Genomic DNA, 15,174 nt, shown 5'->3' on the forward strand with positions numbered 1-15,174 from the left:
AACCAAAGGATTTGCTTATCCTGTCGAACGGCCTGTTGAAACCAGTCTAGGGGTTTGCTTTACTGGCAAGTCATATGCCACATTATGATTATGAAAATCAGGAGGTTTTCCGTTTCCTTTCTGTATCACCTACAGTATCAGGTTTGACCTTAATCCAGGGAGGCCAGTAAACTAAAGGCAGTCTTAGGTTGTAGAACTCAAATTTATAGTAGAAACCATTCATTTCAATTGCTCTCATTTTATATTAATCATAAGAAGTATGCAAAGTCCCTATTATATAAACTCAACTGACACTCTAGTATCTGTAGAAGTAAATTTTTAATGGCTGGTTAATTATATCACTACATTTTTATTGCAATATAGTACTCATTTAAGCACTTAAAAATGGAAGGTGTACAAAGATTAAATTAAGACACGGTAAATTGACTAAATATTTGGTTTTTATATAAATAAAGGTCATAACCACACTGTTGACATGTAATACTGTTATAATACAACAGTTAAACTTGTGAGTCTACAACAGAAGTCGGTCTGTAGTTAAACAGGAAACAAAGTTGAAAAAGACCATGTTAAAACAAAACTACTGGGACTAACAGGTCGGGATTGTAAGTAGCAACAAACATATTCACTCAGCTCCTGAGTATTTCAAGTTTTACAGTACACATTAAAAATGATTTCTTCCATCAACACTATAAATTCAAACTGTCGGATGTTTATGCATTTTGCAAGTTACACTGATTGAATGCTTATATGGGAGTGGGGGTCAGAACATCTCCCAATTTGAAGTTTACACCACCCACATGCTAACACAAACACAACTTGTTCCATTTCCTTCCCCCCTCTCCCCCCAACAAAGAAGGCAGGGTTTTTTGGTTTCTTTTAGGTAATTGTTTTAAAGGATTTGTGATGATCAATTTGAACGTCTGAAATTCAGTAATATTTAACTCTTAGACAACTAAGAGGTTAAAGATGGAAAATAATTTCTCCTAACACTAAGTTAGAAAATCATTTGCATCATGCTGTAAACTAGGAAGCAATGTAAAGCGACAAAAACCTGTCCCCAGTACATAATTAAAAAAATCTAAATTTCAAATCAGCAGAGCTGGTCTACTTCCATGTTGACTATATGCCACAATATAAGTGTGAACTCCTTAAATGCATAGCTAATGTAGGTAGTCTTCTACTGTGGCAAATGCACAGGATCCGATTCCTGATCGAGCCATCAGTCCTAGACATTGTGTGGCCTGTCCCATTGCTAGGGCAAGTGGAGGTTGCTTTGGCAGATTGTGGGTTTCTGAGGAAAAATGATTAAAAATGGAAATAGCAATTAGCACGACATTTTTAAAACCATCTCTCAATCAGGAAAATATTGCATTACTTACAAAATCATCAATGCCTAAAATGCTCTCAACTACTTAACTAGCAAAGGTAGTTTTTACACAAATAACGCCATGGACACATTACTCTGACAATGTAATATGGGTACTGGTATTCAAGTATAAGAAAAATTCTTGGAGAATTAGACTTTTAAAGTGTTAGATATGCAGGAACTTTTACTTCCAAGCTCTGATGGGAAAGATGTAATTTCTTATCTCGTATTTGTAGTGGGGAGTAAGGAATATTTAGTATTTCTCTTCTACTTGATCAAGGTCAGTTAACATTAACAGAGAAAAAGGCACCAGGTTTTCAGTAAAAGTTTCACTGATGGATTCTTGCCCTTCTGGGGACAGGACCCAACTGAGGCTGCCTAATGCTCTCCTGGAGAGCAAGTGGTCATGGGGACCATGAGAGAAAATAGAGCAAAACCACTCCATAATTTTGGAGGGGTTAATTTACAATTGATAGGTCAAACATTTTAAAAGTTGCCAATAAATTAAAAGTTTCCAGAGTCCTATATACCAGAAATTTCTTTGTCAGACAGTTGTACAAATGTTTAATTACCAAAATTTGTTCTTTGCCAGAGATGAAAAAATGAACTAATGGTAGAAGTGGCCAAACTCAGAAGCTGGTAATTTCTCCTTTTATGGAGATGTCCAAATTTTAAGTTTATGTAGATTCCCAATTAATAAAATTACTAATCAGTCCTTTGTAGACACAGCTGAGAACAAAGGGCAAGAACAGTGAGTGAGACATGGCTGGTAAGGCTCCATATGCTGCGATTCCACTCTTGCTTCTCAGGTTGCAATGTGGTGGGAGAAAGAAAAGTTCCAAAAGGGATAAAACAAAAATAAAAAGGAGGCAAGTTCAAGATTTAAAAGTACGAGAGAAAGTAAACTGGATTAGAAATATAATAATAAAAATACCTAAGAAAAGGTGCACAGATTGGTGAGAAGGTATGGTTTGAAAAGTAGTCCGTGGGTTAAGATTAAAGTACTACTGGCTGTTGTTTGGCAAGACACCATTTAGCCAAATTTTGATGATGATAAACATTTTTTGCCAACTCTAAACAGGACTGACTTTATAGTTTAATTTTACCTTAATTTCAATCAAGAACAATTTAATTTTTACGCAAAATCAATATAATGGAATAAACAGAAGGTTCACAGGGAAGTAACCTTGCTCAGAGGTAAGCATCTAGGGTACTTTATAACAACTTTACTTTGGCCAAGGGCGGCAGTAAGCATCTTTAAAGTGTTTTTTGCATATGGAACTTGTAGGAATTACATACAATTAATATAACTTTAAGCATTATTTACAGATGAAACTATAATACGGCACAGTATAAATACACACATACACCCACAGTGATTTAACAATCTTTGTCATTAATTTGGTAGGAATTAAATACTTTTAATGTAATAAATTTAAGCACTATTTATAGCTGAACCTACATAATAGATAGCACAGTATGTAAGCCTACATACATCTATCTTGGATAATGTCCTAGGTAATTTAATTTTAAAAAATGTAATTTCCGTCGAGAACCCATGATATAAAAAACTGTCTTCTTCAGAAATTCTTTCCAAGTCTGAGTGTTACCAAATACAAAGCAATTAGGGCTTCTTAATTACCTATAATGTAATTTCAACAAGACAACTATAGTAAACCATAATCTGCCTTACAATCCAAGCATTGCTACTAAGTACTCTTATTTTCACCAGTAGAACTAAATGAATTTCGTATAACCAAGGAAAATACAACACATTGAGCAAAGAAAATTCACATTATTTATTATGTATAAATTCTTAATTCAAGAAAAGTATAATACAAGACACTACTCTAGTCCAAAACTTCAGTATTAGACCTTTACACACAATGAATAATGAATTTGATAAGGGCAAAGAAAGAGATGAAGGGTCAAATCAGAATATTTTTTTTTTGGCACCTGAGCTAACATCTGTTGCCAATCTTTTTTTTTCCCTTCTTCTCCCAAAAGCCCCCCATACATAGTTGTATATTCTAGTTGTGAGTGCCTCTGGCTGTGCTATGTGGGACGCCTCCTCAGCATGGCCTGATGAGTGGCGCCACGTCTGTGCCCAGGATCCGAACTGGTGAAACCCTGGGCCGCTGAAGCAGAGCGCACGAACTTATCCAGTCAGCCATGGGGCCGGCCCCTGAATACTTCTAATTGCTTCTCTTACATTCCGTCTATAGGAGCCCTGACCCTCGTTCTGAGTCTCCCTGTGTAAATACTCTCTAGTCTACTCTCTGTGGCACTGCGCTGATATACCTACAATAGTTGGAAACATGTTGCTAAAAGCCCCCAAACCTGACAGAGCTAAACGGCACAGAACAAACTTCTAAACTGGTAGTCCCATTTTACCTGGGAAGTTAGAGTCTAAAGTCAGGTGAAAAATCACTCATCTAAATTACGTTTGAAAAGAATTGCCCAGAAATTAAAAGTTTTATGTAAACAGTCAACCCTATACTTTATATTTAAATGCACAAAATGTACAGTTACAGAATTCATATAAAGAGTGTATTTGTTCAGTACATCAACAACATACGCTACAGTGGGTTGCTCAGAGGAATGGCAACCAACAAGGGGCACAGCAAGTTCCAGTTTCTCCCCCTGGCTAAGCCTATTTAAACTGCTATCCTGCTCTTCCCCTACCCTTTTTATTTGGTGAGGGCACGTACTTAAATATGCTTAACTTTAATGCAAATATAATTGACTCCAAGGGCTGGTGTTGACAGGGCACTCAGAAGCCCCCTAGAAGTCCCTTGTGCCTCTATCTTAAGCATGGCGCGGAGCTGTGATGTGGGTGGCTCAGGTTAGAAATGCTTACATACATGCACACCAAAACTTACGTTTTCCAAACATCCCAAGAAGTACCCCAATGTACTGTTTTTCTTCCATTTGAATCTACTTAATCTGGAATTGAGATAATGGAGGAAGGTTTCTATATTTTAAGGTAATTTTAATTTTTAAAATGTAGAAAACATTTCCCTTATGATTTTACCAAAATATAAATGCCAACACAAATACCATCTCAAATATTCAGAGAATCTATACGAAGCTGTGTTTTTTGGCTTTACTTACCTAATATTGCACTGTTAAGAGCTGAGCACACAGGTTCTCTCTGAATTGGGTCAAGCTGATTTCCAACTGGGCTGTTCCAAGGGTCTGAATAAGCTAGTAAACTGAATGCATCCTGTTGAAAACATAGCAATTTACTTTTTAATTCAAATAGTTAAATTACTGTGCTCACCATGGTTGCAAGTTGAGAGACAGCGGTAAAATATGGCTTTAAGGCACGAGACTACTGTAACATTTTTTTTTATTCTTCTCCTCAAAGCCCCCCAGTACACATAGTTGTATATTCTGGTTGTGAGTGCCTCTGGTTGTGCTATGTGGGACGCCTCCTCAGCATGGCCTGACAAGCATTGCCACGTCTGTGTACCCAGGATCTGAACCAGTGAAACCCTGGGCCGCCGAAGCGGAGCGCACGAACTTAACCACTCGGCCATGGGCCGGCCCCTTCAATGGTTTTTAAAGCATCCAGATACCAAAAAGGTTGCGAACCTCTGCCCTAAACACACTGAGTACCTAGCAAAGAAGTACTCAGCTTCCCAAATGGATAACTTTAGATACCTAAAAGAACATAATAATAAAGTCTGAGAATTAAGTTTCTTAGCACTCCTGATATCAGAAAAGGTTCTACAAAGTTGCGCTGTGATGAAAATTTCCAATCTAGAAAAATCAGTTATACTTTTCAAATGAATTCGACTTCAATTTAATAAACATGTATTTAACACCCAGGTGCTATATGCATTAGAGGTATTTAAGGGGTGGGGTGGTAAGGAAAGACACAGTCTAACCTCAAGAAACAATCTTAAATGGCAAATGTGGACAGCCATTTTTCAAAAATATGAATGCCTGATTTGACTTTATAAATGAAAAATTGCTTAAATTACATAATCCACTAATTTTCTTTTACTTAGCATAAAAATCATAATTTACCCTTTTCTTTTGGGGGTTAGCTCAGGGTTGACCTTAGAAACAGCTATCCGTTAGACAAAGTACTAAATATGGTGAATACACCTTTCTTCCTGTGACAATGGCTGAAAACACAAGACAGCGTGCCAATACTTGGTTGTGTATACAGGTGGCTCCTTCACCCCTCCTAGACAGATACGTTCTGTCCACACAGATGCTGTACTGAAACGCTGGTGCAGGGAGCTACTTTATTCCTGATCTCTTGCCATATTTGGTGCTCCTAGGCGTGGTGACTGGCGCACTAACTCACTGCGGGTCAGGAAGGGATGGCAGGAGCCGTGCCCTTTCCTACCACACTCACGCATCAGTCTCAAGGGCATCACCTGCCACCTCCTCTGTTTTCTGGACTTCTTTCAAAACATTCAAGAGAAAATGTTCATAATGAATCAACTTTGAGCCCAACCGAATGCAGAACAAAACAACAACAACAACAAAACAAAGAATGGCAAGGTTAATGTTTCTAGGCTTACAGGCCGGTGGGACTTGGAGGAATAGGAAAACCACGTCTATACAACTAATTGCAACGCTGACTTATGGTGCGGAAAATCCATCCCTCTTCAATTGCTACACAAAATTGTGGCTAACTTATTGAACTGCTGAAATTCTATCCATCACAGACATCAGTCCGGCAGGGATGTGAAAATGTATTTTAATTATTCTGACTGTGAAAGATGACCCAGTCCTTCAGCAATCACCATCAAAACGAAGACCATGTATTATACAGTCAGTATGCTGCAACCCTGAGCACTGTTGACTAAAATAAAAATATCTCACATTTAGTTTTATCGGCAAAGTCACGTTTCTCCTAGTAACTCTGCCAATTTTACAGCTGAGAAACTCAAACTAATAAAGTAAGACAGGGCACACGACACTAGTGAGCGGCAGAACTGGGACTGAATCCCCATTTTTACTCCAAGGCCAGTGCTCGTCCCTAGAGCAGAGCCAGCGACCCCATCAAACGTGTGCGCTCTTGAATGCGCAGGAGGCCAAGGGGGAGTTCATGTCCAAGTGCTCCAACAAGAATTCCTAGCACTGCTCAATGTTTTACAAAACTACATTCTAGTTCCTGTGACATTTATAATTTTTCAAGGAAAACAAATTTACCTTCAACATTTTTTTATTTGCTGTGTTCTTGCCACACTCTCTCCTCAGCTGTTCGCTCATTGCTTGCAGCTCTCTTCCAAAGTGAATCATTCTTTCTATGGCGGCTTGACTTCCTCCACACAACTGGCGGCGTAACTGACCTGAATCAACTTCTGTGGGCAAAACAAACAAGCATCTTACTACCTGACCAAAGGGGGTACGACGGAGAAATAAACATAAATTGCTTACAACATTTCGGATGTTTCATTAAGTAACTACCACCTAATATTTCATCTAAATATGCAAACTTATTTTTAATTTAATATGGAACTTTGCAGCTAAAAGGTATACTTTATCTAGGTCTCAAGAGCCTAGGATCCAATATCTAGCATGCAGCTGAAAATCAGGTGACAACCTTCCAGTGTTAGGATGTACCTATATGTCAGAGAAGATTTTATGAAAAGTTAAGCACAACTCTCTAAAACTACATTAAGCAATACTAAAAAAAATACTAGCTGCCTCTCAGGCTGCTTTACCTGACAGAACAGAGATGGAATAAAATGATTCCTGGAGGCTAAGAGAGACTAAATGACTCCAATCAAAACACGGAAGATACCATATTATACTAATCAAAAGGGGTAATTACACCACTTTTAGAAATATACTTGCAGAAAATAATTTTATAGTATATATCTTGACACTGATCAATAACAACCATATAAATCACTAATAATAACATAGAAATTACTAATAAAGACATTGGTGTTGATGATGGTAGTTAACATTTACTAAGTACTTGTTTTGTGCTATTAGCTTTTCACAGATTAGCTCATTTAATATTCACAATGACCTATGAGGCAGTTATTATGACACCCATTTTACAGATGAAGAAACTGAGGCACAGAGCTCTGAAGTACTTGTCCAAGGTTACACAGCTAGTAAGTGGCAGTTGCAGAATTCAAATCCAGGTCATCTAGCTCTAGAACTCTTGCTCTTAATCGCTATGCTTACATTACTCTGAATGTGGAGGTAGCTGAGACCTGTTTGAGTAAACCTAGGCTGCCTTTTTACTCAAACTCCTTGCTTGACAGAGTGAATTATACATTGGAACACACAATCCTCAACAACAAAGTGGTTGTATAAATAATATAAGAATAACTTTGCATTTATAAAGTAGTTTCTTTTATATATACTCAAACAATTTGAATAAATATCTTTTAAAATACTAAGAAATCTAATGTCATGGAATTCTGACAAGAATTTATAAGCGTCAACAATTTTCACTCTCCAATTGATGGGAAAGCTTGCTGATGGTTTAACTTTATGGTACAATTTACTATACAAGTTGTCAACAAAGTAAAATCATGCATGTTAATATATCTTTCAGCTACATAACTGTTTTCTGGGGGAAGGGGAGTCATACTTAAGCATCTACTATGTGCCAGATACTGAACTATGCATAGTCACATATATTCACATTAAATGAATTTAAGAAATTCTGTTTGATTAGAATTTATAAAATCATCTCTACCCATTTGGCCTTAACTGCCTGTATCGAAGTAAGTGTAAAAACGTTTCATATCTCCACGCAACAGGTTAGTACTGCTGCATTAATGACAGCACTGAAGGTGCGCTGAAACAGACAGTTCAGCAGAGAACACTGTGTTCAGTATGTTCAGATCTTAACTTCAGAAGGCACTGAAAAGAAACTCTACTCTCCCTAGCAACCCACTTCACAAGAAAGTTTCAGAGGAGTAATATGTATCACTGTCAAATCCAATGGCACATACGTCTTTAAATTTGATTTATGCTCATCGTCTGTGAATCAGTACAAGTAAAAACATAAGCTTGTAGTCATCATTTTTTATTAAAAATGTAAGAAATATCACTGCAGACCCATTTCGGTGTCACAATCTTCCATTTCGTGGTCATGTTTAGAGCTACCATTTAGGAAACCATTGGATGAAGTTTCTCCAACTCCATTGGAGTAGTGATCTGTTTCCATGTCTACATCATTACTGAAAACGAAAAAACAAACCTAATTTTAGAAATAGCATACTTGCAGCTTAGTTTAAAATAAATTACTACTCAACTACATAGCCTACTTATACACTGACTTCATAAGGCAACAGCAATCTGCAAAAAAGGTATTTAGTTAAATCGTGAATATTTTTGAAGCCACATATGGAGCTGACTCTCAACAAATCTGTACTCCTGGAGATAAGGGGAAAAAAACAGTACAAGTACTTAAACGTAGTGGTTTTATGACTTTCTATCAATATGGAGAGATCGTATTTCAGCACATACTTCCCACTATTTTTCAAACTCAGATCTGCTCTTCATTCTTTGTAATCAACTCTTGCCCCAGACCCCCCACCTCACCCCAGCCTTAATTTCTCACATGTCGGGAAAAAACCTCGCAAAAACAAATGGCTCCTGGAACCCACTTCACCTCTTTCCTGCCCTCATATTCAGTTCGCTTCTAGACAATTTTTTCTTTAATAATCTTAACATTTTGGAATTTGTCCTCACTAATTAAAAATATACCCTCTCTCAAAGATAAATAATAATCTTAAAAGCTACTTGGTCTCATCCTCTCATACCTTTCCAGCACCCAACACTATTTTCCTCTCGTGAACTTTCTTCTAGGCTAACGATTCTAAAGTATTGCTGAATTTTTTTTTTTTTTTTTAAGATTTTATTTTTACCTTTTTCTCCCCAAAGCCCCCCAGTAAATAGTTGTGTATTCTTCGTTGTGGGTTCTTCTAGTTGTGGCATGTGGGACGCTGCCTCAGCGTGGTCTGATGAGCAGTGCCATGTCCGCGCCCAGGATTCGAACTAACAAAACACTGGGCCGCCTGCAGCGGAGCGCGCGAACTTAACCACTCAGCCACAGGGCCAGCCCCAAAGTATTGCTGAATTTTAATTTTAAAAATGCTGTCTTGGAATCTTAGATGTTTCTAGTTTTCACTCATTTCACATTTACTGAATGAATAAACTACATGCCAGTAACCACATCTGGACACACTGAAGTTGTCAGTATACGTCCTTCAGATCCATGCACACTCCATGCAACGGTAAATACCTCATCTTTATGATTTCTCCTATGAAGATCGAGGTAATGATTATATGGCACAGAAGGACACACTTCACAAAAATTTAGGAAATATTTAAATAAAATTGACCTTTTCTCATTAAAAAAGCAATGCATATTCATCTGTAGGGAAAAAACCTTGAATGCAGATGGGCAAAAACCACCCTCTGCACAGTGCCACGGGAGGTAACCCCTGGGGAACAGCTTGCGGTGCATGTGGGAGTTCACGTGTGGGTGCCTGGATGCATACACACTTCCAGCAGTAAAACTTACAAGGTAAAAAGACACAGAGGTCTAGGAAGAAGCGGCCAATGGCCCTAGGACTCCTTGTCAGTCAGAAAAGCTTGTTTACTACCTTGATAAATTTTGAGAATTGGTAAGAAAAATCAAACTTTAGAAATAATGTTTAATTTAATGGAAACCCTTAAGATCACAGCTTTTAGTGGTCTTATTAATATACTAAACCGTATTTTTGACAATTCAATATAGTATTTGAGAGGGAGTCTTTCATTCAACACACATTTAAAGCCTCTGAGCTATGTTCCATGTTAGGGGCTAAGGATCTATTGAAACAGCCTCTGCCCTAGAGGAATGAACAGCCTATAAAAAACTAATAACGTTACTGTATTACAGAGGATGAGTACTATGATGAAAGTTAACCACAAGGAGTGACACAATATTTGACGGGGATATAAACCAAGGAAAACATCCTGGAAGAGGTAACACCTGAACTTGAGTTTTACAGCTTGAACAGACGTTAGGATGGAGAGGGAGGGAGGGTGGGGAGAAGAGCATTGCAGATGGGGGAAGTACAACGGAAAAAGCACCAGTCTGGAAGTCAGAAACACTGAGCAGCAGTCTCAGTACTGCAACTTACTAGCTACTCATTATTGACCTTAAAAAGAAGTCATTTACTTTTCTGGTATTCAGCTCTACATCTGTAAAATGGTTTTAATAGTTACTACCATCTTTGTTTACTTCACAATATTTTGTAAGGAAAGCCATTACCAACTATAAAATAAGTGTTACTGTTTAGCAGTCCGGGCGGCCTTCCTTTCTTCTCCTGCTGTACTGTGCACAAAGGAGGATGCTGTGTCATCAACCCCTTTCGTTAAACTTGCTTCCCTGCATTCAGGTAATAAGAGGTCTCTTTAGCAACTTCCTGCCATGAGGACAGTATTTCAGAGTAAAACCCATGAACCGACTGCAATCCCTACCCTCAAACAATGGCAGAACCCTCTACCAACGACAAAGTACTCATGTACTATAAAGTAGTAAAGGCCTAACTTTTTAAGTTTCCATACATAATTTTTACTGCAATATTCTGATTTTGTGTTTTCCAGTATGTCATCTCTACTGTGAGACCACCCTGCCCTTCTCAGTGAAGACAGTCACTTTTCAACCATTCTTTGCACACCATTTTTGTAGACCTGGTTATACCATTTTATAACCTGTACCACACAGCACCATTACTTCAGTAAACTTTTGTTACTTACGATAGATAATTTGGAAATTCTGATTAATCTCCAAATTTGTAAATACAAAGTTTTACATGTACTTTCTCCAGAATAATATTTCCATTAAGATTCTGTGGTAAAAATTAGCTTCTCTTCCCTTCAACGGGAAATCTTGGCACTGCACTGATAAAGTGTGACCAATCCATAAGACCGAACGAACACCAAACAAATAAAATCTATCATTACTTTTATGAACAAAAAAGTTCTTCCACTAGTCTTGAACCAAAATGAGATTCAGATCCGGCTGATTTGGGCAGGCTGAATTCATAAGAACTTGCTTTCACACACTGGTATTCAATTCAAACGATTACATTTCACGACCCTTTAGGTTTCATGAATATTAAACCTGAATATGTCATAGTATATTGATATAGACATCTTTCCTCCCAAAGCTCTTCAAAGTCCTCTAGAGACCACGCCTAACAGAATGTTTGAGAGACAAAAATTAGACTACTGGTGGTGAGCACGATGAACTCTATTCAGAAATTGATAAATAATAATGCACACCCAAAATTACAAAATGTTATACATCATTACGATCTGAATAAAATTACTGGGGGAAAAAAAGAATGTCTGACATCCAACATCCAACAGGTCCTCAATATTGTCCTCATGCTATATGTTTACTAAATGACTTAACCATCTGCTCTATGCAAGCTACTTAAAGATAGACTCTCAAAAAAGATGCTTTGCAAAGTTAGTTATTTGGAACTCAGGAAACATTCTAAACATTTACACCAAAAAAACCCAAAGAGAAAAACAGTTGTAAACCTATCATATGTTAACATTACCAGTTAAATATACTACAGTGCCTTAACTTAGAAACCTAACAGATGGCAGGAAGACTAGAATGCAGAGCCCTCAATTTGTCCTTATAACCCCACTAGAGGGAAGGGGGAATGCAGAGTAAGAGGAAGGAACAAAGGAAAGCCCCTATGTGCATACCACGAGGAGGAAAAGCTTTGGGAACTGATTCCCTACCCTTTTATTCTCTGGGGGCTTGGGAACTCCCAGACCCCCACTATTGGCCGTTTAATTCAATTTTTCCAAATTATTAAAAATGATGACACCTATAATAAGCTTGCTTAAAGTAATGCACAAAGCTAGGGAAACCACTTACCTGGTGAAGTTACTAACTTGCTGTGATCTTGACATATTTATACTGTTCAGTTCTGGAACATTCAAATTGGACGACTGGTGTTTACTATGGCAATATGACTGATGTGCTTTATTTGATATTACACCATTACTACAACTTTCAAAACCTTGAAAAAGAGAAGAAAAAGATCCTTCATGAAAATAGAAACAAACACTAACTCATTAGCAGGTTGTAAACAATGTACCATATTCTGATTTTGTCTTTAAGTTTTAAAATGCAGGAGAGGCAATGGACTACTTAAGTAAGTAAACAAATGGATAACCTCTTTGAAAGAATATAAGGATACTTAATTGTGAGCTCTAACAATCACCTCCTCTAATGTTTATTTAAGGCTTAAGTATGGATCTCATTAAATCCTGACAACCCCCCCTAGGAGGGCAGTGTTATCATAACCCCACTTTACATACAAACACACTGAGGCGAAGAATCTGTCCGAGCCTGAGGTGATGCGTGATAGTCAAGAAGGGTGGTGGCTAAGGATACAAACATGAGAATCATTCGCCTTGTACAGGATGGTGATGTCAATAAATCGAGAGGTAGTAAGATAGAAAGTTATATGCTGATCGAGAAAAACCAAAGGTGTTACTTTACTCTATGAGAGGAAATAGTATTCGACTTCTGTTTTAGAAAGTTAAACCTATAGAGGAAAGATAATACCTTGGGGAAAACAGAATTAAAGACACAAGCAAAGGAAAAAGACTGCGAAGGATCGGAAATAAACTGGCAGAAGTGATAAAAGTCAAGTAAGGAAAGAATTTTAATTAAGAGAATACCAAAGGCCTTAGAGAGCAGACTGGTAAGCCAAGAAAGGGATAAGAGAAACGAACTGGGCAGAGCAGACACTTGCAAGAAGCTCAGCGGAGAAAAGGATAAGAGAGCAGACAGCCCAGCTAGGTGTGGTGATTGGTGGCATAAGATATGACAGCTACGTCATGGCTTGTACATTTATACTCTATTAAAACACACAATTACTTTTCATTACCAAATAGCTAGGATTTAACTTCTAGAGAAAACTGGAATGTTGGCCTTCCTTTACGAAGATCTGCTAATAACCTGCTCTCAGAAACAGCTCTTCTTTAAATTACTTCCTGGTACTAAAAATACATAAATCTGATCCATCCACAATTTTTCTTCCAGAACATCTTGAGATCAAATATACACATGTGCAAAACAGCTATGCAGACAAAGGAGGGTCAAATTTAAAGATAATGCCATAAGATAGAATCTCACCAGGAAAATGCGCAGTACTTCCTTTGCCCGAAGCTAGACTGTGGATATTCATTCCATGGCTGGGGCTCATACTTGGACTACTAAAAGGTCGAGGACTAACAGGATAACTGTCTTGAGATTTTGGACTTCGGCCTCCCAAACATCGTACTTCACTATCTGTACCATTCACCATTTCTATAAACTGACGCACTCTAAAAAAAGAAAAGAAAAATTTACTTAGATACTCTTCAAATGGCTGTTTATTTATTTAATAGCAACAGATTTCTGAAAGGAAACAAGAACTTATACTTATCAATAAGTTTGGCCTTTTAGCATGCTAAAAATACTAAATATGGTTTCGTATACTGTATTGCTTAGAATAAATTAAAAATTTTCCAGAAAAATGAGGGTATAATGCACAAGACACTATATCTCCATTAATTAAGATTTACTAAGAAAATGAAAATCTATTTGTAGCTATAATAAACAAAACCAAAATGGACCCTTGCTTTTAAGCTAAAAGTAATCAAAATATTTGCACTTGGTAGCAATTCAAATAGTCCATAAAAACAAGATGTCCTTTAATGTCCACATGATACATACAAAGTAAGAGCCTTACTCCCCACCCTGTCCTTAGCCCCAGTCCCATGGGCAACCTCTTAAACAAAATGGGCCACATTTAAACTTTTACTCTAAAGCAAAACAATTCTGACATCTGGCTTACAAAGGGTTTCTGGTGCTTAAAAAGCTGAAATCTAAAGCTTATTAACACCTGAATTTTAAAATAACAAAGATTCATAAGACCAATAAAAAATGCCTAATTAGGATGGTTATTATTAAAAAACAACAAAGAAATAGAAAATAAGTGTTGGCAAGGATGTAGATAAAGTGGAACTCTTGTACATGTTGGTGGGAATGTAAAATGGTGCAGGACTATGGGACTGTGAAGATTAATTTCCTCAAAAATTTAAACATAGAATTATCATATAGTTCAACAATTCCACTTCTGGGTATATACCCAAAAGAACTGGGAGCAGAGACTCCAACATATACTTGTGTACCCATGTTTATAGCAGCTTTATTCACAATAACCAAAAGTGGAAGCGGCCTAAATATCCATCAGTGGATTAATGGATAAACAAAGTGTGATACATAATGATAACGGAATATTATTCAGCCTTCAAAAGGAAAGAAATTCTGACACATGCTTCAACATGGATGAACTTTGAGGACACTATGCTAAGTGAAATAAGACAGCTATAAAGGACAAATATTTTATGATTCCACTTACATGAGGTACCAAGACTAGTCAAATTCAAATTCACAGACAGAAAGTAGAATGGTGGCTGTCAGGAGCAGGGCCGGGAGAGAAATGGGGAGTTACTGTTTAATGGTACCAACTTTCAGTTTGGGACAATGACAAGTTCTGGAGATGGATGGGTGAAGAATAATGTGATTTACGATCAGAGAACCGTACACGTAAAAATGGCAAATTTTATATTAGGTATCTTTTACCACAACTTTTAAAAATGCCACAGGCTTACAGTAAGTTACTTTGAGGAGAAAAACTAGATACCCATCTTCTAAATTAGATTTTCACAGGTTTAAACAAAGAGACAGAATGATAGAAGAGCAAATACATAGCAAAAGATGCCATCTGTTTCTAGTCCTC

At 37.3% G+C, this 15,174-nt stretch overlaps 1 protein-coding gene across 1 annotated transcript in view; it reads right to left on the minus strand.

Annotated features, from left to right (window-relative positions):
- Positions 1-301: 301 nt before the first annotated feature.
- The window catches only part of RANBP9 (RAN binding protein 9), a 92,720-nt gene continuing 77,847 nt past the window's right edge, over positions 302-15,174 (minus strand). Inside the window, exons 9-14 of the mRNA XM_023624471.2 lie at positions 13,524-13,714; positions 12,255-12,399; positions 8,420-8,541; positions 6,545-6,696; positions 4,484-4,595; positions 302-1,294 (exon numbers count right to left, since the gene is read on the minus strand). Of these exons, the coding sequence (XP_023480239.2) occupies positions 1,164-1,294; positions 4,484-4,595; positions 6,545-6,696; positions 8,420-8,541; positions 12,255-12,399; positions 13,524-13,714 (853 nt within the window). The 3' untranslated portion in view covers positions 302-1,163. The remainder of the gene's footprint in view (positions 1,295-4,483; positions 4,596-6,544; positions 6,697-8,419; positions 8,542-12,254; positions 12,400-13,523; positions 13,715-15,174) is intronic.

The sequence above is a fragment of the Equus caballus genome, chromosome 20, assembly GCF_041296265.1.
Source record: "Equus caballus isolate H_3958 breed thoroughbred chromosome 20, TB-T2T, whole genome shotgun sequence".
Classification (NCBI taxonomy): domain Eukaryota; kingdom Metazoa; phylum Chordata; class Mammalia; order Perissodactyla; family Equidae; genus Equus; species Equus caballus.